The 26896-nt window shown below is 47.3% G+C and overlaps 1 protein-coding gene across 3 annotated transcripts in view; it reads left to right on the forward strand.

Annotated features, from left to right (window-relative positions):
- LOC135527788 (kelch domain-containing protein 8B-like) overlaps positions 1-26896 on the forward strand; it is a 214301-nt gene that overhangs the window by 90836 nt on the left and 96569 nt on the right. For all 3 annotated transcript variants that reach the window (XR_010453478.1, XM_064956361.1, XM_064956362.1), the window contains exon 3: positions 20658-20822. Coding sequence is in view for 2 of the 3 variants with exons in the window: in XM_064956361.1 (XP_064812433.1) it covers positions 20658-20822 (165 nt within the window). In the remaining variant the exon portion in view is untranslated. The remainder of the gene's footprint in view (positions 1-20657; positions 20823-26896) is intronic.

The following is a 26896-nucleotide window of genomic DNA, read 5'->3' on the forward strand; positions in this document are numbered from 1 at the left end:
ATCACTGTGATTCATACCAGCAGAGGGAGAGAGGACATTCACTATACCCTATCACTGTGATTCACACTTAACAGCAGAGGGAGAGAGGACATTCACTATACCCTATCACTGTGATTCACACTTAACAGCAGAGGGAGAGAGGACACTCACTATACCCTATCACTGTGATTCACACTTAACATAACTTAAGAGGAGAAATAGAAACAGAGGAAAGATTTCCAAGGCATTTCTTACTGTCATATCAGTTCGATTTCATGCCACTAAATCTTGTTTCCCTTGTGGTTCCCATTATTATTACAGTTTAAATCACAGACGTCAACTATCTCTCTCACATAAGTGCCTCTGTCATTTCCAGGGAGGGACTCCCTGGTGGGTTCAGCGTTAACCGTAGTTAATTGTGATATTATTTGATGAATTATTTCCCTCAGACAGTCAGGCGTTGAAATGCCAGTGGGGGCCTAGTGATTTGCAATGTGCACCCGGGTGACAGGAAGGAGGTGAGGAAAGGTCACAGTGAAATTGAATCGAGTGACTGTGAGGCTTCTGCCTCCTAATTGAATGGTTCTGACGAGGAGACAGATCATTAAGTAAAGAACGTCACCACGGTGCTTGTTTATGCAGCCCCCTCGTTATCTTACATCCAGCATAACAAAGACTGTACATCTGAGGACCAATCAGAGAGATGGAGAGAAAGACATTGGGAAGGGGGGGGGGATGAAGAGAGCAATGTTTAGCTTTACTTTTAAGCAACACTATGAGCTACTATAATGTAGATTCTTGTATAACAGATCAAACGGGCTAGAATGAAGGCTGTTCTAGACTAGTCGACATACTGTAGCAGGGGGGTGTGAGTAAGATATTTACAGTGTTGCCCTCTGCAGATGACATGTCATGATATCAAAGCTAGAAGTGTCCCCGAAAACCCCCCTACAAAGTCACCCAGTAAATACCTCTCTCCTCACCCCGTCATTTCCCTTTGTATCTCGTTTTCTAAGATAGCCGTCAGTGTGTTTGTGTCTGTCTGCACACTACGGAGTGTTTTCTAAAATAGCCGTCAGTGTGTTTTTAGTCTGTCTGCACACTACGGAGTGTTTTCTAAGATAGCCGTCAGTGTGTTTGTGTCTGTCTGCACACTAGGGAGTGTTTTCTAAGATAGCCGTCAGTGTGTTTTTAGTCTGTCTGCACACTACGGAGTGTTTTCTAAGATAGCCGTCAGTGTGTTTGTGTCTGTCTGCACACTACGGAGTGTTTTCTAAGATAGCCGCCAGTGTGTTTTTAGTCTGACTGCACACTACGGAGTGTTTTCTAAGATAGCCGTCAGTGTGTTTTTAGTCTGTCTGCACACTACGGAGTGTTTTCTAAGATAGCCGCCAGTGTGTTTGTGTCTGTCTGCACACTAGGGAGTGTTTTCTAAGATAGCCGTCAGTGTGTTTGTGTCTGTCTGCACACTAAGGAGTGTTTTCTAAGATAGCCGTCAGTGTGTTTGTGTCTGTCTGCACACTACGGAGTGTTTTCTAAAATAGCCGTCAGTGTGTTTGTGTCTGTCTGCACACTACGGAGTGTTTTCTAAGATAGCCGTCAGTGTGTTTGTGTCTGTCTGCACACTACGGAGTGTTTTCTAAGATAGCCGTCAGTGTGTTTGTGTCTCACGTGTGTAAGGCACATTTTAAGATATCCATTTTATCGACAAGGACTTGAAAAAAAAAATGATTTAACAGAGTAATGGATTGATTCTATATGCTGTAGGGGCCATTGTAATGTATATTGACTGTCTGTGTTCTCTGGTGCTAATCCAACCACTATCATATTGTACCCTTTTATGTGCAATTCTCTGTAACTCTAACTAAACATCATAGAAGGTAGAGTGTACTTCAGTAACTTTCTAACGTCTGTAGTGTGTTTAGGTTCTCGCCTGTCATCAACACTATCTATACCACACTCCTTTTTGTATCCTCTCCAACTCAACTCTTTCCTCGCTATCTCCTCTCTTTGAACTCACCGTCAATCTCTCCCCTGTGTGTCTGTCCTCCTCTCTATGTCCTTAAATCTCCCTGAGTGTTTAATCCGGTCTTCTGTTCAGTGGCTGTGCTGTCAGCCCTGTAACCCTGAGGAAAGGATTGGCAGCAAGCCCTGAGTGTGACAGTGTGCAAAAGGCAGTGTGTGACAACTGAAGCCTCTGTGTTCACACAATGACCAAACTTCAAATGTGTGTTTTTGTGTGTGGAGGCAGAGAGCGAGGATGTGAGGAAGAGATTGGTGTGGTGTTTTCCTCTGATAGGAGATGAGCTGCTGTAGGAAGAGCTGGAGGAACAGCAGGAGGTCATTTAACTGGAGGAAAAGCAGGAGGTCATTTAACTGGAGGAACAGCATGTGGTTGGTTAACTGGAGGAACAGCAGGTGGTTGGTTAACTGGAGGAACAGCAGGTGGTAGGTTAACTGGAGGAACTGCAGGTGGTCATTTGACTGGAGGAGCAACAGGTAGTCGGTTAACTGGAGGAACAGCAGGTGGTCGGTTAACTGGAGGAACAGCAGGTGGTCGGTTAACTGGCGGAACAGCAGGGGGTCATTTAACTGGAGGAACAGCAGGTGGTTGGTTAACTGGAGGAACAGCAGGTGGTCGGTTTACTGGAGGAACAGCAGGTGGTCATTTAACTGGAGGAACAGCAGGTGGTCGGTTTACTGGAGGAACAGCAGGTGGTCATTTAACTGGAGGAACAGCAGGTGGTAGGTTAACTGGAGGAACAGCAGGTGGTTGGTTAACTGGAGGAACAGCAGGTGGTTGGTTAACTGGAGGAAAAACAGGTGTTTGGTTAACTGGAGGAACAGCATGTGGTTGGTTAACTGGAGGAACAGCAGGTGGTTGGGTAACTGGAGGAACAGCAGGTGGTTGGTTAACTGGAGGAACAGCAGGTGGTCGGTTAACTGGAGGAACAGCAGGTGGTCATTTAACTGGAGGAACAGCAGGTGGTTGGTTAACTGGAGAAAAAGCAGGTGGTAGGTTAACTGGTGGAACAGCAGGTGGTTGGTTAACTGGAGGAACAGCAGGTGGTCGGTTAACTGGATGCACAGCAGGTGGTTGATTAACTGGAGGAACAGCAGGTGGTTGGTTAACTGGAGGAACAGCAGGTGGTCGGTTAACTCGCGGAACAGCAGGTGGTCATTTAACTGGAGGAACAGCAGGTGGTTGGTTAACTGGAGGAACAGCAGGTGGTCGGTTTACTGGAGGAACAGCAGGTGGTCATTTAACTGGAGGAACAGCAGGTGGTTGGTTAACTGGAGGAACAGCAGGTGGTAGGTTAACTGGAGGAACAGCAGTTGGTTGATTAACTGGAGGAACAGCAGGTGGTTGGTTAACTGGATGAACAGCAGGTGGTTGTTAAACTGGAGGAACAGCAGGTGGTTGGTTAACTGGAGGAACAGCAGGTGGTAGGTTAACTGGTGGAACAGCAGGTGGTTGGTTAACTGGAGGAACAGCAGGTGGTCGGTTAACTGGAGGAACAGCAGGTGGTCATTTAACTGGAGGAACAGCAGGTGGTTGGTTAACTGGAGGAACAGCAGGTGGTCGGTTTACTGGAGGAACAGCAGGTGGTCATTTAACTGGAGGAACAGCAGGTGGTTGGTTAACTGGAGGAACAGCAGGTGGTAGGTTAACTGGAGGAACAGCAGGTGGTTGGTTAACTGGAGGAACAGCAGGTGGTTGGTTAACTGGAGGAACAGCAGGTGGTTGGTTAACTGGAGTAACAGCAGGTGGTCATTTAACTGGAGGAACAGCAGGTGGTTGGTTAACTGGAGGAACAGCAGGTGGTTGGTTAACTGGAGGAAAAACAGATGGTTGGTTAACTGGAGGAACAGCATGTGGTTGGTTAACTGGAGGAACAGCAGGTGGTTGGTTAACTGGGGGAACAGCAGGTGGTTGGTTAACTGGATGAACAGCAGGTGGTTGATAAACTGGAGGAACAGCAGGTGGTTGGTTAACTGGAGGAACAGCAGGTGGTCATTTAACTGGAGGAACAGCAGGTGGTTGGTTAACTGGTGGAACAGCAGGTGGTTGGTTAACTGGAGGAACAGCAGGTGTTTGGTTAACTGGAGGAACAGCAGGTGGTCATTTAACTGGAGGAACAGCAGGTGGTTGGTTAACTGGAGGAACAGCAGGTGGTTGGTTTACTGGAGGAACAGCAGGTGGTCATTTAACTGGAGGAACAGCAGGTGGTTGGTTAACTGGAGGAACAGCAGGTGGTAGGTTAACTGGAGGAACAGCATGTGGTTGGTTAACTGGAGGAACAGCAGGTGGTTGGTTAACTGGAGGAACAGCAGGTGGTTGGTTAACTGGAGGAACAGCAGGAGGTCATTTAACTGGAGGAACAGCAGGTGGTTGGTTAACTGGAGGAACAGCAGGTGGTTGGTTAACTGGAGGAACAGCAGGTGGTTGGTTAACTGGAGGAACAGCAGGTGGTCATTTAACTGGAGGAACAGCAGGTGGTTGGTTAACTGGAGGAACAGCAGGTGGTTGGTTAACTGGAGGAACAGCAGGTGGTTGGTTAACTGGAGGAACAGCAGGTGGTTGGTTAACTGGAGTAACAGCAGGAGGCCATTTAACTGGAGTAACAGCAGGAGGCCATTTAACTGGAGGAACAGCATAAGGTTGGTTAACTGGAGGAACATCAGGTGGTTGGTTAACTGGAGGAACAGCAGGAGGTCATTTAACTGGAGGAACAGCAGGTGGTTGGCTAACTGGAGGAACAGCAGGAGGTCATTTAACTGGAGGAACAGCATGTGGTTGGTTAACTGGAGGAACAGCAGGTGGTCATTTAACTGGAGGAATAGCAGGTGGTTGGTTAACTGGAGGAACAGCAGGTGGTTGGTTAACTGGAGGAACAGCAGGAGGTCATTTAACTGGAGGAACAGCAGGTGGTTGGTTAACTGGAGGAACAGCAGGAGGTCATTTAACTGGAGGAACAGCAGGTGGTTGGTTAACTGGAGGAACAGCAGGTGGTTGGTTAACTGGAGGAACAGCAGGTGGTTGGTTAACTGGAGGAACAGCAGGTGGTCATTTAACTGGAGGAACAGCAGGTGGTTGGTTAACTGGAGGAACAGCAGGTGGTTGGTTAACTGGAGGAACAGCAGGTGGTTGGTTAACTGGAGGAACAGCAGGTGGTTGGTTAACTGGAGTAACAGCAGGAGGCCATTTAACTGGAGTAACAGCAGGAGGCCATTTAACTGGAGGAACAGCATAAGGTTGGTTAACTGGAGGAACAGCAGGTGGTCGGTTAACTGTAGGAACAGCAGGTGGTTGGTTAACTGGAGGAACAGCAGGTGGTTGGTTAACTGGAGGAACAGCAGGTGGTTGGTTAACTGGTTGAACAGCAGGTGGTCGATTAACTGGAGGAACAGCAGGTGGTCGGTTAACTGGAGGAACAGCAGGTGGTCGGTTAACTGGAGGAACAGCAAGTGGTCGGTTAACTGGAGGAACAGCAGGTGGTTGGTTAACTGGAGGAACAGCAGCTGGTCGGTTAACTGGAGGAAAAACAGGTGGTTGGTTAACTGGAGGAACATCAGGTGGTTGGTTAACTGGAGGAACAGCAGGAGGTCATTTAACTGGAGGAACAGCAGGTGGTTGGTTAACTGGTGGAACAGCAGATGGTTGGTTAACTGGAGGAACAGCAGGTGGTCGGTTAACTGGAGGAACAGCAGGTGGTTGGTTAACTGGAGGAACAGCAGGTGGTTGGTTAACTGGATGAACTGCAGGTGGTTGATTAACTGGAGGAACAGCAGGTGGTCGGTTAACTGGAGGAACAGCAGGTGGTTGGTTAACTGGAGGAACAGCAGGTGGTTGGTTAACTGGAGGAACAGCAGGTGGTTGGTTAACTGGAAGAACAGCAGGTGGTTGGTTAACTGGAGGAACAGCAGGTGGTTGGTTAACTGGAGGAACAGCAGGTGGTTGGTTAACTGGAAGAACAGCAGGTGGTTGATTATCTGGAGGAACAGCAGGTGGTTGGTTAACTGGAGGAACAGCAGGTGGTTGGTTAACTGGATGCACAGCAGGTGGTTGATTAACTGGAGGAACCGCAGGTGGTTGATTAACTGGAGGAACAGCAGGTGGTTGATTAACTGGAGGAACAGCAGGTGGTTGGTTAACTGGATGCACAGCAGGTGGTTGGTTAACTGGATGCACAGCAGGTGGTTAATTAACTGGAGGAACAGCAGGTGGTTGGTTAACTGGAAGAACAGCAGGTGGTTGGTTAACTGGAGGAACAGCAGGTGGTTGATTAACTGGAGGAACAGCAGGTGGTTGGTTAACTGGATGCACAGCAGGTGGTTGGTTAACTGGATGCACAGCAGGTGGTTGGTTAACTGGAGGAACAGCAGGTGGTTGATTAACTGGAGGAACAGCAGGTGGTTGATTAACTGGAGGAACAGCAGGTGGTTGGTTAACTGGATGCACAGCAGGTGGTTGGTTAACTGGATGCACAGCAGGTGGTTGGTTAACTGGAGGAACAGCAGGTGGTTGGTTAACTGGAGGAACAGCAGGTGGTCGGTTAACTGGAGGAACAGCAGGTGGTCATTTAACTGGAGGAACAGCAGGTGGTTGGTTAACTGGAAGAACAGCAGGTGGTTGGTTAACTGGATCCACAGCAGGTGGTTGGTTAATAAGACTTCTCCTTTTGGACAACGACAACATGCTCTGTTCAGGGCTGATGTTAGTCTGTGTTGATTAAGTTTGTCTTATTATTTGTTCACGTCTTACGTGAACGAAGTTATTGATTGTGCTTATTAAGTGAATGCTATCTAATCTGTTATGCTACCGCTTAACATTGATTACCATAACTGATTTCCTGTTGTTGTTGCGTCTTGCCCATCTGTGAATTCACAGATCTGTGTGTTGCGTATTGTCTGCTCTGTGTTGGTCATTGTGATTCTTCTGTTCATCTTTAATTAGTATGTCACGTTGATCACGTGATGTAGGCCTGTGTTACAATCATCCACCAGTCAGCACCACCTGCACCAGCTCCATGAGCTCCACCCCTTAATTGTCTGATGGGTTGTGTTGCCGTTGCCATGGCGTCTCCCTGAGAGACGGGCATAGATCAGAGCAGATTTACCTTAATTAGAAGAGACTGCGGTGGAACCTCAGGGAGGCTGGCCGGTAGTAGGTTAGCGCTCCAGGGGTCCAGAGTTGAGCCTGAGACCCCCTCCACTCCCTGCCCTCTCCCTACGACTGAGACCCCCTCCCTGCCCTCTCTTTATGACTGAGACCCCCTACCTGCCCTCTCTTTATGACTGAGACCCCCTCCCTCCCCTCTCCCTACAACTGAGACCCCCTCCCTCCCCTCTCCCTACAACTGAGACCCCCTCCCTCCCCTCTCCCTACAACTGAGACCCTCTCCCTACAACTGAGACCCCCTCCCTCACATCTCTCTACAGCTGAGACCCCCTCCCTCCCCTCTCCATATGACGGAGACCCCCTTCCCCCCTCTCCCTACGACAGAGACCCTCTCCCTCCCCTCTCTGTACGACTGAAACCCCCTCCCTCCCCTCTCCCCACGACTGAAACTCCCTCCCTCCCCTCTCCCCACGACTGAGACCCCCTCCCTCCCCCTCCCTACAACTGAGACCCCCTCCCTCCCCTCTCCATACTACGGAGACCCCCTCCCCCCCTCTCCCTACAGCTGAGACCCCCTCCCTCCCCTCTCCCTACAGCTGAGACCCCCTCCCTCCCCTCTCCCTACAGCTGAGACCCCCTCCCTCCCCTCTCCCTACAGCTGAGACCCCCTCCCTCCCCTCTCCCCACGACTGAGACCCCTCCCTCCCCTCTCCATACGACTGACACCCCCTCCCCTCTCCCTACGACTGAGACCCCCTCCCCTCTCCCTACGACTGAGACCCCCTCCCTACAACTGAGACCCCCTCCCCTCTCCCTACAGCTGAGACCCCCTCCCTCCCCTCTCCCCACGACTGAGACCCCTCCCTCCCCTCTCCATACGACTGAGACCCCCTCCCCTCTCCCTACGACTGAGACCCCCTCCCTACAACTGAGACCCCCTCCCTCCCCTCTCCCCACGACTGAGACCCCTCCCTCCCCTCTCCCTACAGCTGAGACCCCCTCCCTCCCCCTCTCCCCACGACTGAGACCCCTCCCTCCCCTCTCCATACGACTGAGACCCCCTCCCCTCTCCCTACAGCTGAGACCCCCTCCCTGCCCTCTCCCTACGACTGAGACCCCTCCCCTCTCCATACAACTGAGACCCCCTCCCTCCCCTCTCCCTACAGCTGAGACCCCCTCCCTCCCCTCTCCCTACAGCTGAGACCCCCTCCCCCCCCTCTCCCGACCGCTCCCCTTTACAACCACAGCCAACCATCTATGAGTTATTTTTGTGCACAGAGAAAAAACAACCAACGGGTGATTGATTACAGATTTATTGTGTTAATAATACCCAATGGGTACGTTTAGCTGTTTTAATGTTGTTAGAGTGAGATTGTGACATCACATTAGGTTATTCGTTTTATGTTAATGAATCATTTACTGAGTAAAAAGACAAGAGTCTCATTGCCTGTGGAACTCCAAGCTCTCCAGAATTGTCACTAGGAAACCTCAGCCATCGGTGGCAATATATTGTGGAGGACTATAATGAGTGAGAATGAGGAATTCACATTAGTGTCATTAAACAAGTGAGAAAATCACTGTGGAATTTATACTGCTGTGATACAGTGTTTCCCGCAGGGCTTCACGAATGGCTGTTTGATATTTGCTCATAAAAAGGTTGTCAATTTATTTCACAGAGGGATAGGACTATCAAAGCCCATTTTAAAGAGGTTTTGATGGTAAAAGCTCAACATGTGTATGCAGTATTCATTGAAACATTGACTGTCATCTTCTTTGTCGCACTTTGAATTGGTTTACCCACACATATTTTCATTTACTCACGCACTCGCAGGCACACACACACACACACACACACACACACACACACACACACACACACACACACACACACACACACACACACACACACACACACACACACACACACACACACACACACACACACACACACACACACACACACACACACACACACACACACACACACACACGTCTGTGTGTGTTTGTGCTTGGTGGGCCAGGTCTGCGTGTGTTTGTGCTTGGTCGGCCAGGTCTCTGTGTGTTTGTGCTTGGTGGGCCAGGTCTGTGTGTGTTTGTGCTTGGTGGGCCAGGTCTGTGTGTGTTTGTGCTTGGTGGACCAGGTCTGTGTGTGTTTGTGCTTGGTGGACCAGGTCTGTGTGTGTGTGGGGCTCTGTTCTGAACCGCTGAGAGGCGGAGGGGCGTTATGACCTGGAACAGGCTGCAGTGCTCCCTGGGAGGAGGCCATTCAGACCACAGCAGAGAGGAGATGAGAGGGGTGAGAAGAACAGAGGGGTGAGAGGAACAGAGAGGGGTGAGAAGAACAGAGAGGGGTGAGAAGAGCAGAGAGAGGTGAGAGGAACAGAAGGGTGAGAAGAACAGAGAGGGGTTAGAGGAACAGAGAGGTGTGAGAAGAGCAGAGGGGTGAGAGGAACAGAGAGGGGTGAGAGGAGCAGAGTGGTGCATAGAGGAGCAGAGAGGAGTGAGAGGAACAGAGAGGGGTGAGAGGAACAGAGAGGGGTGAGAGGAGCAGAGAGGGGTGAGAGGAGCAGAGAGGGGTGAGAGGAGCAGAGAGGGGTGAGAAGAACAGAGGGGTGAGAGGAACAGAGAGGGGTAAGAGGAGCAGAGAGGAGCAGAGTGGTGCAGAGAGGGGTGAGAGGAGCAGAGTGGAGCAGAGAGGGGTGAGAGGAGCAGAGAGGTGTGAGAAGAGCAGAGAGGAGCAGAGAGGGGTGAGAGGAGCAGAGAGGAGCAGAGTGGAGCAGAGAGGGGTGAGAGTGGAGCAGAGAGGGGTGAGAGGAGCAGAGATGAGCAGAGTGGAGCAGAGAGGGGTGAGTGGAGCAGAGAGGAGCAGAGAGGGGTGAGAGGAGCAGAGTGGAGCAGAGAGGGGTGAGAGTGGAGCAGAGAGGGGTGAGAGGAGCAGAGATGAGCAGAGTGGAGCAGAGAGGGGTGAGTGGAGCAGAGAGGGGTGAGTGGAGCAGAGAGTGGTGAGAGGAGCAGAGAGGAGCAGAGTGGAGCAGAGAGGGGTGAGAGGAGCAGAGAGGGGTAAGAGTGGAGCAGAGAGGGGTGAGAGTGGAGCAGAGAGGGGTGAGAGGAGCAGAGTGGAGCAGAGAGGGGTGAGAGGGGAGCAGAGAGGGTTGAGAGGAGCAGAGAGGAGCAGAGTGGAGCAGAGAGGGGTGAGAGGAGCAGAGAGGAGCAGAGTGGAGCAGAGAGGAGCAGAGTGGAGCAGAGAGGGGTGAGATGAGCAGAGAAGGGTAAGAGGAGCAGAGTGGAGCAGAGAGGGGTGAGAGGAGCAGAGTGGAGCAGAGAGGGGTGAGAGTGGAGCAGAGAGGGGTGAGAGGAGCAAAGAGGAGCAGAGTGGAGCAGAGAGGGGTGAGAGGAACAGAGAGGGATGAGAGGAACAGAGTGGAGCAGAGAGGGGTGAGAGGACCAGAGAGGAGCAGAGATGGGTGAGAGAGGAGCAGAGAGGGGTGAGAGAGGAGCAGAGAGGAGCAGAGTGGAGCAGAGATGGGTGAGAGAGGAGCAGAGAGGAGCAGAGTGGAGCAGAGAGGGGTGAGAGAGGAGCAGAGAGGAGCAGAGTGGAGCAGAGTGGAGCAGAGAGGGGTGAGAGGAGCAGAGTGGAGCAGAGTGGAGCAGAGAGGGGTGAGAGAGGAGCAGAGAGGAGCAGAGTGGAGCAGAGAGGGGTGAGAGAGGAGCAGGGTGGAGCAGAGAGGGGTGAGAGAGGAGCAGAGTGGAGCAGAGAGGGGTGAGAGGAGCAGAGTGCACACGGATAGAAGGAGATAAGTGTGAAAAGCTTATCCAGACTTGTGTGAGAGAGCTGGAATAGTCGGCAGCAGTAGAGTGTCTATGAGCTGTCTTTTATCAAGGGGATCGCTGATCCTGTGGTTTGGTCATCTAGTACTTTAGGCAATGTCAATTCAGTGATGGGTGTAATAAACTAGCAGGGATGCATTAGGAAAGACTTCCTCAGCCTTACTCTGCTACCACCTCTACCTCATCTACCAACTACCTCATCTACCTCATCTACCAACTACCTCATCTACCAACTACCTCATCTACCAACTACCTCATCTACCTCATCTACCTCATCTACCAACTACCTCATCTACCTCATCTACCAACTATCACATCTACCTCATCTACCAACTACCTCATCTACCAACTACCTCATCTACCACATCTACCAACTACCTCATCTACCAACGACCTAATCTACCAACTACCTCGTCTACCACATCTACGAACTATCACATCTACTTCATCTACCTCATCTACCTCATCTACCAACTATCACATCTACTTCATCTACCAACTATCACATCTACTTCATCTACCAACTACCTAATCTACCAACGACCACATCTACCTCATCTACCAACTATCACATCTACCAACGACCACATCTACCTCATCTACCAACTATCACATCTACCTCATCTACCAACTACCACATCTACCTCATCTACCAACTACCTAATCTACCAACGACCTCATCTACCACATCTACCAACTACCTCATCTACCACATCTACCAACTACCACATCTACCTCATCTACCAACTATCACATCTACCTCATCTACCAACTACCTAATCTACCAACGACCTCATCTACCACATCTACCAACTACCTCACCTACCTCATCTACCAACGACCTCATCTACCACCGACCTCATCTACCACATCTACAGTGCCTTGCGAAAGTATTCGGCCCCCTTGAACTTTGCAACCTTTTGCCAACATTTCAGGCTTCAAACATAAAGATATAAAACTGTATTTTTTTGTGAAGAATCAACAACAAGTGGGACACAATCATGAAGTGGAACGACATGTATTGGATATTTCAAACTTTTTTAACAAATCAAAAACTGAAAAATTGGGCGTGCAAAATTATTCAGCCCCCTTAAGTTAATACTTTGTAGCGCCACCTTTTGCTGCGATTACAGCTGTAAGTCGCTTGTGGTATGTCTCTATCAGTTTTGCACATCGAGAGACTGAAATTGTTTCCCATTCCTCCTTGCAAAACAGCTCGAGCTCAGTGAGGTTGGATGGAGAGCATTTGTGAACAGCAGTTTTCAGTTCTTTCCACAGATTCTCGATTGGATTCAGGTCTGGACTTTGACTTGGCCATTCTAACACCGGGATATGTTTATTTTTGAACCATTCCATTGTAGATTTTGCTTTATGTTTTGGATCATTGTCTTGTTGGAAGACAAATCTCCGTCCCAGTCTCAGGTCTTTTGCAGACTCCATCAGGTTTTCTTCCAGAATGGTCCTGTATTTGGCTCCATCCATCTTCCCATCAATTTTAACCATCTTCCCTGTCCCTGCTGAAGAAAAGCAGGCCCAAACCATGATGCTGCCACCACCATGTTTGACAGTGGGTATGGTGTGTTCAGGGTGATGAGCTGTGTTGCTTTTACGCCAAACATAACGTTTTGCATTGTTGCCAAAAAGTTCAATTTTGGTTTCATCTGACCAGAGCACCTTCTTCCACATGTTTGGTGTGTCTCCCAGGTGGCTTGTGGCAAACTTTAAATTACACTTTTTATGGATATCTTTAAGAAATGGCTTTCTTCTTGCCACTCTTCCATAAAGGCCAGATTTGTGCAATATACGACTGATTGTTGTCCTATGGACAGAGTCTCCCACCTGCAGCTGTAGATCTCTGCAGTTCATCCAGAGTGATCATGGGCCTCTTGGCTGCATCTCTGATCAGTCTTCTCCTTGTATGAGCTGAAAGTTTAGAGGGACGGCCAGGTCTTGGTAGATTTGCAGTGGTCTGATACTCCTTCCATTTCAATATTATCGCTTGCACAGTGCTCCTTGGGATGTTTAAAGCTTGGGAAATCTTTTTGTATCCAAATCCGGCTTTAAACTTCTTCACAACAGTATCTCGGACCTGCCTGGTGTGTTCCTTGTTCTTCATGATGCTCTCTGCGCTTTTAACGGACCTCTGAGACTATCACAGTGCAGGTGCATTTATACGGAGACTTGATTACACACAGGTGGATTGTATTTATCATCATTAGTCATTTAGGTCAACATTGGATCATTCAGAAATCCTCACTGAAATTCTGGAGAGAGTTTGCTGCACTGAAAGTAAAGGGGCTGAATAATTCTGCACGCCCAATATTTCAGTTTTTGATTTGTTAAAAAAGTTTGAAATATCCAATAAATGTCGTTCCACTTCATGATTGTGTCCCACTTGTTGTTGATTCTTCACAAAAAAAATACAGTTTTATATCTTTATGTTTGAAGCCTGAAATGTGGCAAAAGGTTGCAAAGTTCAAGGGGGCCGAATACTTTCGCAAGGCACTGTACCAACTATCACATCTACCTCATCTACCAACTACCACATCTACCTCATCTACCTCATCTACCAACTACCACATCTACCTAATCTACCAACAACCACATCTACCTAATCTACCAACAACCTCATCTACCACATCTACCAACTACCACATCTACCTCATCTACCAACTACCACATCTACCTCATCTACCAACTACCACATCTACCTCATCTACCAACTACCAACTACCACATCTACCTCATCTACCAACTACCACATCTACCTCATCTACCTCATCTACCAACTACCTCATCTACCACATCTACCAACTACCTCATCTACCTCATCTACCAACTACCACATCTACCTCATCTACCTAATCTACCAACTACCTCAGCTACCTCATCTACCAACTACCACATCTACCTCATCTACCAACTACCACATCTACCTCATCTACCAACTACCACATCTACCTCATCTACCAACTACCACATTTACCTCATCTACCAACTACCACATCTACCAACTACCTCATCTACTAACTACCTCATCTACCAACTACCTCATCTACCTCATCTACCAACTACCACATCTACCTCATCTACCAACTACCTCAGCTACCTCATCTACCAACTACCTCAGCTACCTCATCTACCAACTACCACATGTACCTCATCTACCAACTACCTCAGCTACCACATCTACCAACTACCTCAGCTACCTCATCTACCAACTACCTCATCTACCTCATCTGCCAACTACCACATCAACCAACTACCTCATCTACCTCATCTACCTCCTTCCACATGTACCACATCTACCAACTACCTCATCTACCTCATCTACCAACTACCTCATCTACCAACTACCACATCTACCTCATATACCAACTACCACATCTACCTCATCTACCAACTACCTCAGCTACCGCATCTACCTCACCTACCAACTACCACATCTACCTCATCTACCAACTACCTCATCTACCAACTACCTCATCTAACCCATCTACCAACTACCACATCTACCTCATCTACCATCTATCTCATCTACCTCATCTACCAACTACCACATATACCTCATCTATCAACTACCTCATCCTCATACTGTTATTTATTTATCCTTTGCACCCCAGTATCTCTACTTGTACATCAAATCAAATCAAATGTATTTATATAGCCCTTCGTACATCAGCTGATATCTCAAAGTGCTGTACAGAAACCCAGCCTAAAACCCCAAACAGCAAGCAATGCAGGTGTAGAAGCACGGTGGCTAGGAAAAACTCCCTAAAAAGGCCAAAACCTAGGAAGAAACCTAGAGAGGAACCAGGCTATGTGGGGTGGCCAGTCCTCTTCTGGCTGTGCCGGGTGGAGATTATAACAGAACATGGCCAAGATGTTCAAATGTTCATAAAATGACCAGCATGGTCCAATAATAATTAGGCAGAACAGTTGAAACTGGAGCAGCAGCACGGCCAGGTGGACTGGGGACAGCAAGGAGTCATCATGCCAGGTAGTCCTGAGGCATGGTCCTAGGGCTCAGGACCGCCGAGAGAGAGAAAGAAAGAGAGAAAGAGACAATTAGAGAGAGCGCACTTAAATTCACACAGGACACCGAATAGGACAGGAGAAGTACTCCAGATACAACAAACTGACCCTAGCCCCCCGACACATAAACTACTGCAGCATAAATACTGGAGGCTGAGACAGGAGGGGTCAGGAGACACTGTGGCCCCATCCGAGGACACCCCCGGACAGGGCCAAACAGGAAGGCTATAACCCCACCCACTTTGCCAAAGCACTGCCCCCACACCACTAGAGGGATATCTTCAACCACCAACTTACCATCCTGAGACAAGGTCGAGTATAGCCCACAAAGATCTCCGCCATGGCACAACCCAAGGGGGGGCGCCAACCCAGACAGGAAGATCACATCAGTGACTCAACCCACTCAAGTGACGCACCCCTCCTAGGGACGGTATGAAAGAGCCCCAGTAAGCCAGTGACTCAGCGCCTGTAATAGGGTTAGAGGCAGAGAATCCCAGTGGGAAGAGGGGAACCGGCCAGGCAGAGACAGCAAGGGTGGTTCGTTGCTCCAGAGCCTTTCCATTCACCTTCCCACTCCTGGGCCAGACTACACTCAATCATATGACCCACTGAAGAGATGAGTCTTCAGTAAAGACTTAAAGGTGGCAGGGTAGCCTAGTGGTTAGAGAGTTGGTCTAGTAACTGGAAGGTTGCAAGTTCAAACCCCCGAGCTGACAAGCTGCCTCCAGCTGTTTGCTTAGAAATTCTAGGGACAATTAGGAGGCCTGCGTCTTGTGACCGTAGCGTACATGTACGGCAGGACCAAATCAGAGAGATTGGTAGGTATTCATCTACCATTCCAGTGTTTAATTGCTGTATTGTAATTACTTTGCCACTATGGCCTATTCATTGCCTTTACCTCCGTTATCCTACCTCATTTGTACACACTGTATATAGACTTTTTCTATTGTATTATTGACTGTATGTTTGTTTATTCCATGTGTTGTTATCTGTGTCACACTGCTTTGCTTTATCTTGGCCAGGTCGCAGTTGTAAATGAGAACTTGTTCTCAACTAGCCTACCTGGTTAAATAAAGGTGTTCTCAACTAGCCTACCTGGTTAAATAAAGGTGTTCTCAACTAGCCTACCTGGTTAAATAAAGGTGTTCTCAACTAGCCTACCTGGTTAAATAAAGGTGTTATTAACTAGCCTACCTGGTTAAATAAAGGTGTTCTCAACTAGCCTACCTGGTTAAATACAGGTGTTCTCAACTGACCTACCTGGTTAAATAAAGGTGTTCTCAACTGGTCTACCTGGTTAAATAAAGGTGTTCTCAACTGGCCTACCTGGTTAAATAAAGGTGTTCTCAACTAGCCTACCTGGTTAAATAAAGGTGTTCTCAACGAGCCTACCTGGTTAAATAAAGGTGTTCTCAACTGGTCTACCTGGTTAAATAAAGGTGTTCTCAACTGGCCTACCTGGTTAAATAAAGTTGTTCTCAACTAGCCTACCTGGTTAAATAAAGGTGTTCTCAACTGTCCTACCTGGTTAAATAAAGGTGTTCTCAACTGGCCTACCTGGTTAAATAAAGGTGTTCTCAACTGGCCTATCTGGTTAAATAAAGGTGTTCTCAACTGGCCTACCTGGTTAAATAAAGGTGTTCTCAACTAGCCTACTTGGTTAAATAAAGGTGTTCTCAACTGGCCTACCTGGTTAAATAAAGGTGTTCTCAACTGGCCTACCTGGTTAAATAAAGGTGTTCTCAACTAGCCTACATGGTTAAATAAAGGTGTTCTCAACTAGCCAACCTGGTTAAATAAAGGTGTTCTCAACTAGCCTACCTGGTTAAATAAAGGTGTTCTCAACTGGCCTACCTGGTTAAATAAAGGTGTTCTCAACTGGCCTACCTGGTTAAATAAAGGTGTTCTCAACTGGCCTACCTGGTTAAATAAAGGTGTTCTCAACTGGCCTACCTGGTTAAATAAAGGTGTTCTCAACTGGCCTACCTGGTTAAATAAAGGTGTTCTCACCTGGCCTACCTGGTTAAATAAAGGTGTTCTCAACTAGCCTACCTGGTTAAATAAAGGTGTTCTCAACTGGCCTACCTGGTTAAATAAAGGTGTTCTCAACTAGCATACCTGGTTAAATAAAGGAGTTCTCACCTGGCCTACCTGGTTAAATAAAGGTGAAATAACAAATTTAAAAAATGTAAAAATACTTTTACACGTCTCTTTCTCTTCTAGTTTGCTTTGCCACTCTATTTTCTCTCCGTTTCATCTTCCTTCAGTCGCCCCTCTCTGTCTGCTCACACTCGTTTGTCTTTGGTGTGTGTGTGTGTTGGCTCTGAGTCATGTTCTGAGCAGTAAGTAGGAACAGGTCCTCTGTCAGCAGCTGTGCAGCAGGGACACGGGGACACGGGGGGAGGGGGTTACAGCTGCTACATGATAGGGGAGGGAAAGACTAGGAGCTGTTTTTGCATTCAGCGCTTCAGTTCTCTGTCTGAAAGTGTTACAGTTCGTTTTCCTGCTACTCTGGATTAGTGCGATGCTGTAGTCACAACTCTGAGTGCTTTAATCGTCCTCTCCTCTTTCCCCTTGACCTTTCTAACCTCTCCCTCACTCTATCTACTCTGCCTTTCCAGCAATCCACCCAGCCACGCATATATTCATAAATATACCCACACATCCATCAATCCACCCAGCCACGCATATATTCATAAATATACCCACACATCAATCAATACACCCAGCCACGCATATATTCATAAATATACCCACACATCAATCAATCCACCCAGCCACGTATATATTCATAAATATACCCACACATCCATCAATCCACCCAGCCACGTATATATTCATAAATATACCCAGCCACGCATATATTCATAAATATACCCACACATCCATCAATCCATCAATCCACGCATATATTCATAAATACACCCACACATCAATCAATCCACCCAGCCACGTATATATTCATAAATATACCCACACATCCATCAATACACCCAGCCACGCATATATTCATAAATATACCTACACATCCATCAATACACCCAGCCACGCATATATTCATAAATATACCCACACATCCATCAATCCACCCAGCCACGTATATATTCATAAATATACCCACACATCCATCAATCCACCCAGCCACGTATATATTCATAAATATACCCACGCATCCATCAATACACCCAGCCACGCATATATTCATAAATATACCCACACATCCATCAATCCACGCATATATTCATAAATATACCCACACATCCATCAATACTCCCAACCATCCATATATTTAACCAATAGGGCCCGAGGTGTATTTTTTAAATGTATTTAACCAGGCAAGTCAGTTAAGAACAAATTCTTATTTTCAATGACAGCCTAGGAACATTGGGTTAACTGCCTGTTCAGGGGCAGAACGACAGATTTGTACCTTGTCAGCTCTGGGATTTGAACTTGCAACCTTCCAGTTACTAGTCCAACGCTCTAACCACTAGGCTACCCTATGACCAATATACCACGGTTAAGGGCTGTTCTTAAGCACGATGCACCGCGGAGTGCCTGGACAGCCCTCAGCGGTGGTATCTTGACCATATATCACAAACCACCGAGGCGCCTTATTGCTGTTATAAACTGGCTACCAATGTAATTAGAGCAGTAAGAATACATGTTTTGTCATTCCTGTGGCATATGGTCTGATATGCCTCGGCTTTCAACCAATCAGCATTCAGGGCTTGAACCATCCAGTTTATAATCATAAATATACCCACCCTTCCATCCGTCCATCTATTTCCAGATATTCTGCAGTGAGTATCAACGTGTGTCTCTCTCCTCTGTATCTGACAGGAAGTGCAGTGGCATTAAGGCCGACATGTGGTTGTCTCTCTCCTCTGTATCTGACAGGAAGTGCAGTGGCATTACGGCCGACATGTGGGTGTCTCTCTCCTCGGTATCTGACAGGAAGTGCAGTGGCATTAAGGCCGACATGTGGTTGTCTCTCTCCTCGGTATCTGGCAGGAAGTGCAGTGGCATTAAGGCCGACATGTGGTTGTCTCTCTCCTCGGTATCTGGCAGGAAGTGCAGTGGCATTAAGGCCGACATGTGGTTGTCTCTCTCCTCGGTATCTGGCAGGAAGTGCAGTGGCATTAAGGCCGACATGTGGTTGTCTCTCTCCTCTGTATCTGACAGGAAGTGCAGTGGCATTACGGCCGACATGTGGTTGTCTCTCTCCTCGGTATCTGACAGGAAGTGCAGTGGCATTAAGGCCGACATGTGGTTGTCTCTCTCCTCTGTATCTGACAGGAAGTGCAGTGGCATTAAGGCCGACATGTGGGTGTCTCTCTCCTCGGTATCTGGCAGGAAGTGCAGTGGCATTAAGGCCGACATGTGGTTGTCTCTCTCCTCGGTATCTGGCAGGAAGTGCAGTGGCATTAAGGCCGACATGTGGTTGTCTCTCTCCTCTGTATCTGACAGGAAGTGCAGTGGCATTAAGGCCGACATGTGGTTGTCTCTCTCCTCTGTATCTGACAGGAAGTGCAGTGGCATTAAGGCCGACATGTGGTTGTCTCTCTCCTCGGTATCTGGCAGGAAGTGCAGTGGCATTAAGGCCGACATGTGGGTGTCTCTCTCCTCGGTATCTGGCAGGAAGTGCAGTGGCATTAAGGCCGACATGTGGTTGTCTCTCTCCTCGGTATCTGGCAGGAAGTGCAGTGGCATTAAGGCCGACATGTGGTTGTCTCTCTCCTCTGTATCTGACAGGAAGTGCAGTGGCATTAAGGCCGACATGTGGTTGTCTCTCTCCTCTGTATCTGACAGGAAGTGCAGTGGCATTAAGGCCGACATGTGGTTGTCTCTCTCCTCGGTATCTGGCAGGAAGTGCAGTGGCATTAAGGCCGACATGTGGGTGTCTCTCTCCTCGGTATCTGGCAGGAAGTGCAAGGGCATTAAGGCCGACATGTGGTTGTCTCTCTCCTCGGTATCTGGCAGGAAGTGCAGTGGCATTAAGGCCGACATGTGGTTGTCTCTCTCCTCTGTATCTGTCAGGAAGTGCAGTGGCATTAAGGCCGACATGTGGTTGTCTCTCTCCTCTGTATCTGGCAGGAAGTGCAGTGGCATTAAGGCCGACATGTGGTTGTCTCTCTCCTCTGTATCTGGCAGGAAGTGCAGTGGCATTAAGGCCGACATGTGGTTGTCTCTCTCCTCTGTATCTGACAGGAAGTGCAGTGGCATTAAGGCCGATATGTGGTTGTCTCTCTCCTCTGTATCTGACAGGAAGTGCAGTGGCATTAAGGCCGACATGTGGTTGTCTCTCTCCTCGGTATCTGGCAGGAAGTGCAGTGGCATTAAGGCCGACATGTGGTTGTCTCTCTCCTCTGTATCTGACAGGAAGTGCAGTGGCATTAAGGCCGACATGTGGTTGTCTCTCTCCTCTGTATCTGGCAGGAAGTGCAGTGGCATTAAGGCCGACATGTGGTTGTCTCTCTCCTCGGTATCTGGCAGGAAGTGCAGTGGCATTGAGGCCGACGTGGTTGTTTAATTTTATTCTATCAACACTTTGGATAGTGGAATTGGGAGCTGGTGAAATTACGCCCACTCTTTTGTTCAATCTGAGACATTTCTGACTCTCTCTCTCTCTCCCTCCCCCCCCTCTCCCCCTCTCTCTCTCTCTCTCCCTTCTCCCCTCTCTTTTCTCTGTCAGATGGGAAGGTGTATGCGCTGGGAGGGATGGCAGCTGACACTACGCCCCAGGCGCTAGTGAGGGTCTACGAGCCGGAGAAGGACCAATGGCAGGCCTTGACCTCCATGCCCACACCTCGCTACGGAGCCACCTCCTTCCTGAGAGGCAACAAGATTTACGTGCTGGGTAGGTCACGCCCCCATCCCCCCATCCCTGTCCCTACTGTCCAATGTCCCCACTCTGGTCATATCTGACCTACGGCCACACACTCCACATGTACACTCTATCGTACCGCACACACATTCAAATATGGTTGCATGTATAGCACATGCACATGCACACGAACACACACACACACACACTCTCTCTCTCTAGCTAAGAGGTCTGGGGAGGGCCCATCTCCCTCTCATGGTCTACACAACAGTCTGGGGAGGGCCCATCTGCCTCTCATGGTCTACACAACAGTCTGGGGAGGGTCCATCTCCCTCTCATGGTCTACACAACAGTCTGGGGAGGGTCCATCTCCCTCTCATGGTCTACACAACAGTCTGGGGAGGGCCCATCTCCCTCTCATGGTCTACACAACAGTCTGGGGAGGGTTCATCTCCCTCTCATGGTCTACACAACAGTCTGGGTCTTCACTCATTCACTCACTCACTGAGAGAGAGAGAGAGAGAGAGAGAGAGAGAGAGAGAGAGAGAGAGAGAGAGAGAGAGAAAGACGGGACTCCTGGAATCTGCAGATTAACCCCATTGTGCTCTCTGTCTGTCTGTCTGTCTGTCTGTCTGTCTGTCTGTATGTCCGTCTGTCCGTCTGTCCGTCTGTCTGTCTGTCTGTCTGTCTGACTACATCAGGGACTCTCTCTCTCTCTCTCTCTCTCTCTCTCTCTCTCTCTCTCTCTCTCTCTCTCTCTCTCTCTCTCTCTCTCGAGTGACCAGACACGTCCTTCACTTCAGTAGATCTGTTCTCTGATCAATCTGATTATTAATACTTCACGAGAACAGATGAAATTCATAGGCAATCATTCACATTCACTCACTGGTACCTGCACTGCAGCTGTGGCCTACAGCCTTCACTGAATAGGAGACGTATACCTAAATATATGACTGTGTAGGAGAAAAACATATTTCAAAAGTTCTGTTCTTATGAATATTCATGAGTGAAGTCCATCGCCAGCAGGACACTATAACCTCGTACTTTATCTCCGCGGCTGGTACATCTATCTGGCGTTTCCATATTACTGGCTACCTGCTGGTCTCCAGTCACATAGATAAATGGCTTTCTAGCTAGCAGGCTGATGCTGCAGAATCACATTACAGGGATTAACTGAGGGATGAGGGTAATTATTTTATTCATGTTGTTTGTTACACAACTGGAGGTACAGTAGTCTGTCAGGGTCAAACTAAATGTGAACGCTTCCAAAACAAAATCTAAATCTGTCTGGAGAAGTGTTCTGTACACTGAGCACCACACCGGACTTCTTCCCATCAATATCAATTTCTCCCTTCTGGAAGTGTGGGGAAAGGATCCTCTGTTCAAAACGTGTACCGAAGAAACACCTTGATGCACTTGTTCCTGTTTTCAGTGCAATTTCGAAACTCTATGATTGAATGTAAAACAAACACTTTCCTGTACAGGATAATATTGCTGCTCCAGCTTTAGTATGCCAGATATTTGACGTGAATAGAACTGTCATAAAATGTAAATGGTTTTTTAGAATGATATTGCTTGCGAATAGGATTGTATTTCAGCCTGTCAGACTGTTTGTTCCTCACACAGCCAAGTGCATAAGCCACAGGAATAAGCACCCCTGAAAAATCTGAATTAAAAAAATATATATTAATAAGAAATGTATTTTTGTTTTGAACAAAATGTTTTTCACATGGGCCTTTACTAGTATTGGGAGACGGATATAGACTTCTGTAGCGCAGGCAACAACATCAAAATTCAGCATCTCTGCTTTGGCAAGAAAATGTAGTTGTATAATTAAGAACAGAATCTTGCAGGATTCAATAGTTGGAATTGTAAGAGTTGTTGCCCCGTTCCTTTCTCTGCGATGTCATTCTAATGGAATTCAGAAAGAACAAAACCCTGTTCCTTTCTCTGCGATGTCATTCTAATGGAATCCAGAAAGAACAAAACCCTGTTCCTTTCTCTGCGATGTCATTCTAATGGAATTCAGAAAGAACAAAACCCTGTTCCTTTCTCTGCGATGTCATTCTAATGGAATCCAGAAAGAACAAAACCCTGTTCCTTTCTCTGTGATGTCATTCTAATGGAATCCAGAAAGAACAAACCCCTGTTCCTTTCTCTGTGATGTCATTCTAATGGAATCCAGAAAGAACAAAACCCTGTTCCTTTCTCTGCGGTCATTCTAATGGAATCCAGAAAGAACAAAACCCTGTTCCTTTCTCTGTGATGTCATTCTAATGGAATCCAGAAAGAACAAAACCCTGTTCCTTTCTCTGCGATGTCATTCTAATGGAATCCAGAAAGAACAAAACCCTGTTCCTTTCTCTGCGATGTCATTCTAATGGAATCCAGAAAGAACAAAACCCTGTTCCTTTCTCTGCGATGTCATTCTAATGGAATCCAGAAAGAACAAAACCCTGTTCCTTTCTCTGCGATGTCATTCTAATGGAATCCAGAAAGAACAAAACCCTGTTCCTTTCTCTGCGATGTCATTCTAATGGAATCCAGAAAGATGAAAATGTATTCAGTCACTACTGTAAAATACTCCAAAAGGAATTAAAAGACAGACCATTTCAGTTTTCACATAGAAATAAGTTGCATTTGCAAAGAAAAAGAAATGAAAACATATATGAAGCAGGTATTTTTATATTCCACAAGTATTATCAGATTAACTGTTTTGTCACAATAATTATCAGACACAAGTTATAAATGCTGCTAAATGTAAATAATGAAATATATTTAAATAAAAGGTTTTCAGAAAAGAAGTCCAGTGTTCGCTGACCGATACAGACATCCTCAGACATCCTCGTTTTACCCAACGAGTATTACTGAGTGACACATTTTTCATTTTTATTTATTTAACTAGGTATGTCAGTTAAGAACAAATTCTTATGGCCTAGGAGAACTGGACGAACTGCCTTGTTCAGGGGCAGAATTGCAGATTTTTACCTTGTCAGCTCGGGGTTTTGATCGAGCAACCTTTCGGTTACTGGCCCAATGCTCTAACCACTAGGCTACCTGCCGCCCCGTGAATAACCAACATTTTTGTAATTTTTCGGTAGTTAAGCAACTAATTGACTGACATCAGTTCAATTATTTGAATTCCATTTTTTTTTGTTATTTTCGTGAGCTCAATGCGCCCATTGCACAGTTTCTCTAGAGATTAATCCTATCCAGCCTGAACTGTGTGATGTAGTTTAACACGTAAAACACGCTAATTAACTACAATGACCACAATCCATTGCGCATCCACTTGTCCGGTCTGCTTCTTTTACTCCTGTTATGGAAGAGACAATAATTCTTGATACTGAGGGGATACAGAGAGCAGCTGTTGTGTGGCGGTGTATCTCTACCTGAAAATACATGATCTTAGTGATTGATAGTTTGTATTCAGCAGTCATAAAAGTATGCCTTATTTACTTTGAAGAACTACTGAAATAGTGACTTTGTCAGACAGCATAGGCAGCAGCTCTCTAAATAATGAAGTCATCAAATAAAACAAAGGTAATATAATCGCTCAGCACTACTGACAAGGCTACGTCGCCAAGTGGATAAACCATGAGCCAAGTAAAGCCCCCGCCCCGGCGAAACTCTCCCTTAACCCAGACGACGCTGTGCCAATTGTGCGCCACCCTATGGGACTCCCGGTCACGGCCAGTTGTGACACAGCCTGGGAACAAACCCGGGTCTGTAATGACGCCTCAAGCGCTGTGTTGCAGTGCCTTAGGGCCTCCCGAGTGGTGGTCTATCGAGCTGCTACTGATAAGAGGAGGATTTGTTCAGTCAACCACCTGCACGAACACAGAAATTGGTTTATAGAACAGCACATGAATAGAACAAGGAAATTAGTTATAAGAAAATGACAAACATTAAAATTCCCATTACATTATCATGGATGACAAAGGAAAACTCAGCCACGAGCTGCCCAATGAAGCGAGCCTACCAGATGAGCAAAATGCCTACAAGATGAGCAAAATGCCTTCTATGTTGTTCCGGCACCAGCTGTTCCGAACGACTGTGTGATCACGCTCTCCGTAGAGCTAAAGGTAAGACCTTTAAACAGGTTAACATTCACAAGGCCGCAGGGCCAGACAGATAACAAGGATGGATACTCAGAACATGCGCTGACCAGCTGGCAGGTGTCTTCACTGATATTTTCAACCTCTCTCTGACCCAGTTTGTAATACCCACATGTTTCAAGCAGACCACTATAGTCCCTGTGCCCAAGAACGCCAAGGTAATCTGTCTGAATGACTATGGCCCCACAGCACTCTCATTTGTAACCATGAAATGCTTTGAAAGGCTGGTCATGACTCACATCAACACCATCATCCCAGACCCCCTGGACCTAATTCACATGCCCCCCCCCCACCATATCCACAGTGACGCAATATATTGTATTCCACACTGCTCTTTCCCACTTGGACAAAACGAACACTCACATGAGAATGCTGTTCACTGGACTACAGCTCAGCGTTCAACACCGCAGAGCCCTCCAAGCTCATCACTAAGCTAAGGACCTTGAGACTAAACACTTCCCTCTGAAACTGGATCTTGGACTTCCTGACGGGTCGCCCCCAGCTGTGGCGGATAGGTAACAACACATCCGCCACACTGATCCTCAACAAAGGGGCCCCTCAGGAGTGCATGCTTAGTCCCTTACTGTACCTTACTGTACGTACTGTACCTTACTGTACCTTACTGTACCTGACTGTACTGACTGTACCTTACTGTACTGACTGTACCTTACTGTACTTACTGTACCTTACTGTACTGACTGTACCTTACTGTACCTTACTGTACTGACTGTACCTTACTGTACTGACTGTACCTTACTGTACCTTACTGTACCTTACTGTACTGACTGTACCTTACTGTACCTTACTGTACTTACTGTACCTTACTGTACCTTACTGTACTGACTGTACCTTACTGTACTTACTGTACCTTACTGTACTTAAAATCAAATCAAATCAAATTTTATTTGTCACATACACATGGTTAGCAGATGTTGATGCGAGTGTAGCGAAATGCTTGTGCTTCTAGTTCCGACAATGCAGTAATAACCAACAAGTAATCTAACTAACAATTCCTAAACTACTGTCTTATACACAGTGTAAGGGGATAAAGAATATGTACATAAGGATATATGAATGAGTGATGGTACAGAGCAGCATAGGCAAGATACAGTAGACAGTATCGAGTACAGTATATACATATGAGATGAGTATGTAAACAAAGTGGCATAGTTAAAGTGGCTAGTGATACATGTATTACATAAGGATGCAGTCGATGATATAGAGTACAGTATATACGTATGCATATGAGAAGAATAATGTAGGGTAAGTAACATTATATAAGGTAGCATTGTTTAAAGTGGCTAGTGATATTTATTTATCATTTCCCATCAATTCCCATTATTAAAGTGGCTGGAGTTGAGTCAGTGTCAGTGTGTTGGCAGCAGCCACTCAATGTTAGTGGTGGCTGTTTAACAGTCTGATGGCCTTGAGATAGAAGCTGTTTTTCAGTCTCTCGGTCCCCGCTTTGATGCACCTGTACTGACCTCGCCTTCTGGATGATAGCGGGGTGAACAGGCAGTGGCTCGGATGGTTGATGTCCTTGATGATCTTTATGGCCTTCCTGTAACATCGGGTGGTGTAGGTGTCCTGGAGGGCAGGTAGTTTGCCCCCGGTGATGCGTTGTGCAGACCTCACTACCCTCTGGAGAGCCTTACGGTTGAGGGCGGAGCAGTTGCCGTACCAGGCGGTGGTACAGCCCGCCAGGATGCTCTCGATTGTGCATCTGTAGAAGTTTGTGAGTGCTTTTGGTGACAAGCCGAATTTCTTCAGCCTCCTGAGGTTGAAGAAGCGCTGCTGCGCCTTCTTCACGATGCTGTCTGTGTGAGTGGACCAATTCAGTTTGTCTGTGATGTGTATGCCGAGGAACTTAAAACTTGCTACTCTCTCCACTACTGTTCCATCGATGTGGATAGGGGGGTGTTCCCTCTGCTGTTTCCTGAAGTCCACAATCATCTCCTTAGTTTTGTTGACGTTGAGTGTGAGGTTATT

The sequence above is a fragment of the Oncorhynchus masou genome, chromosome 33 (genome assembly GCF_036934945.1).
Source record: "Oncorhynchus masou masou isolate Uvic2021 chromosome 33, UVic_Omas_1.1, whole genome shotgun sequence".
NCBI lineage: Eukaryota > Metazoa > Chordata > Actinopteri > Salmoniformes > Salmonidae > Oncorhynchus > Oncorhynchus masou.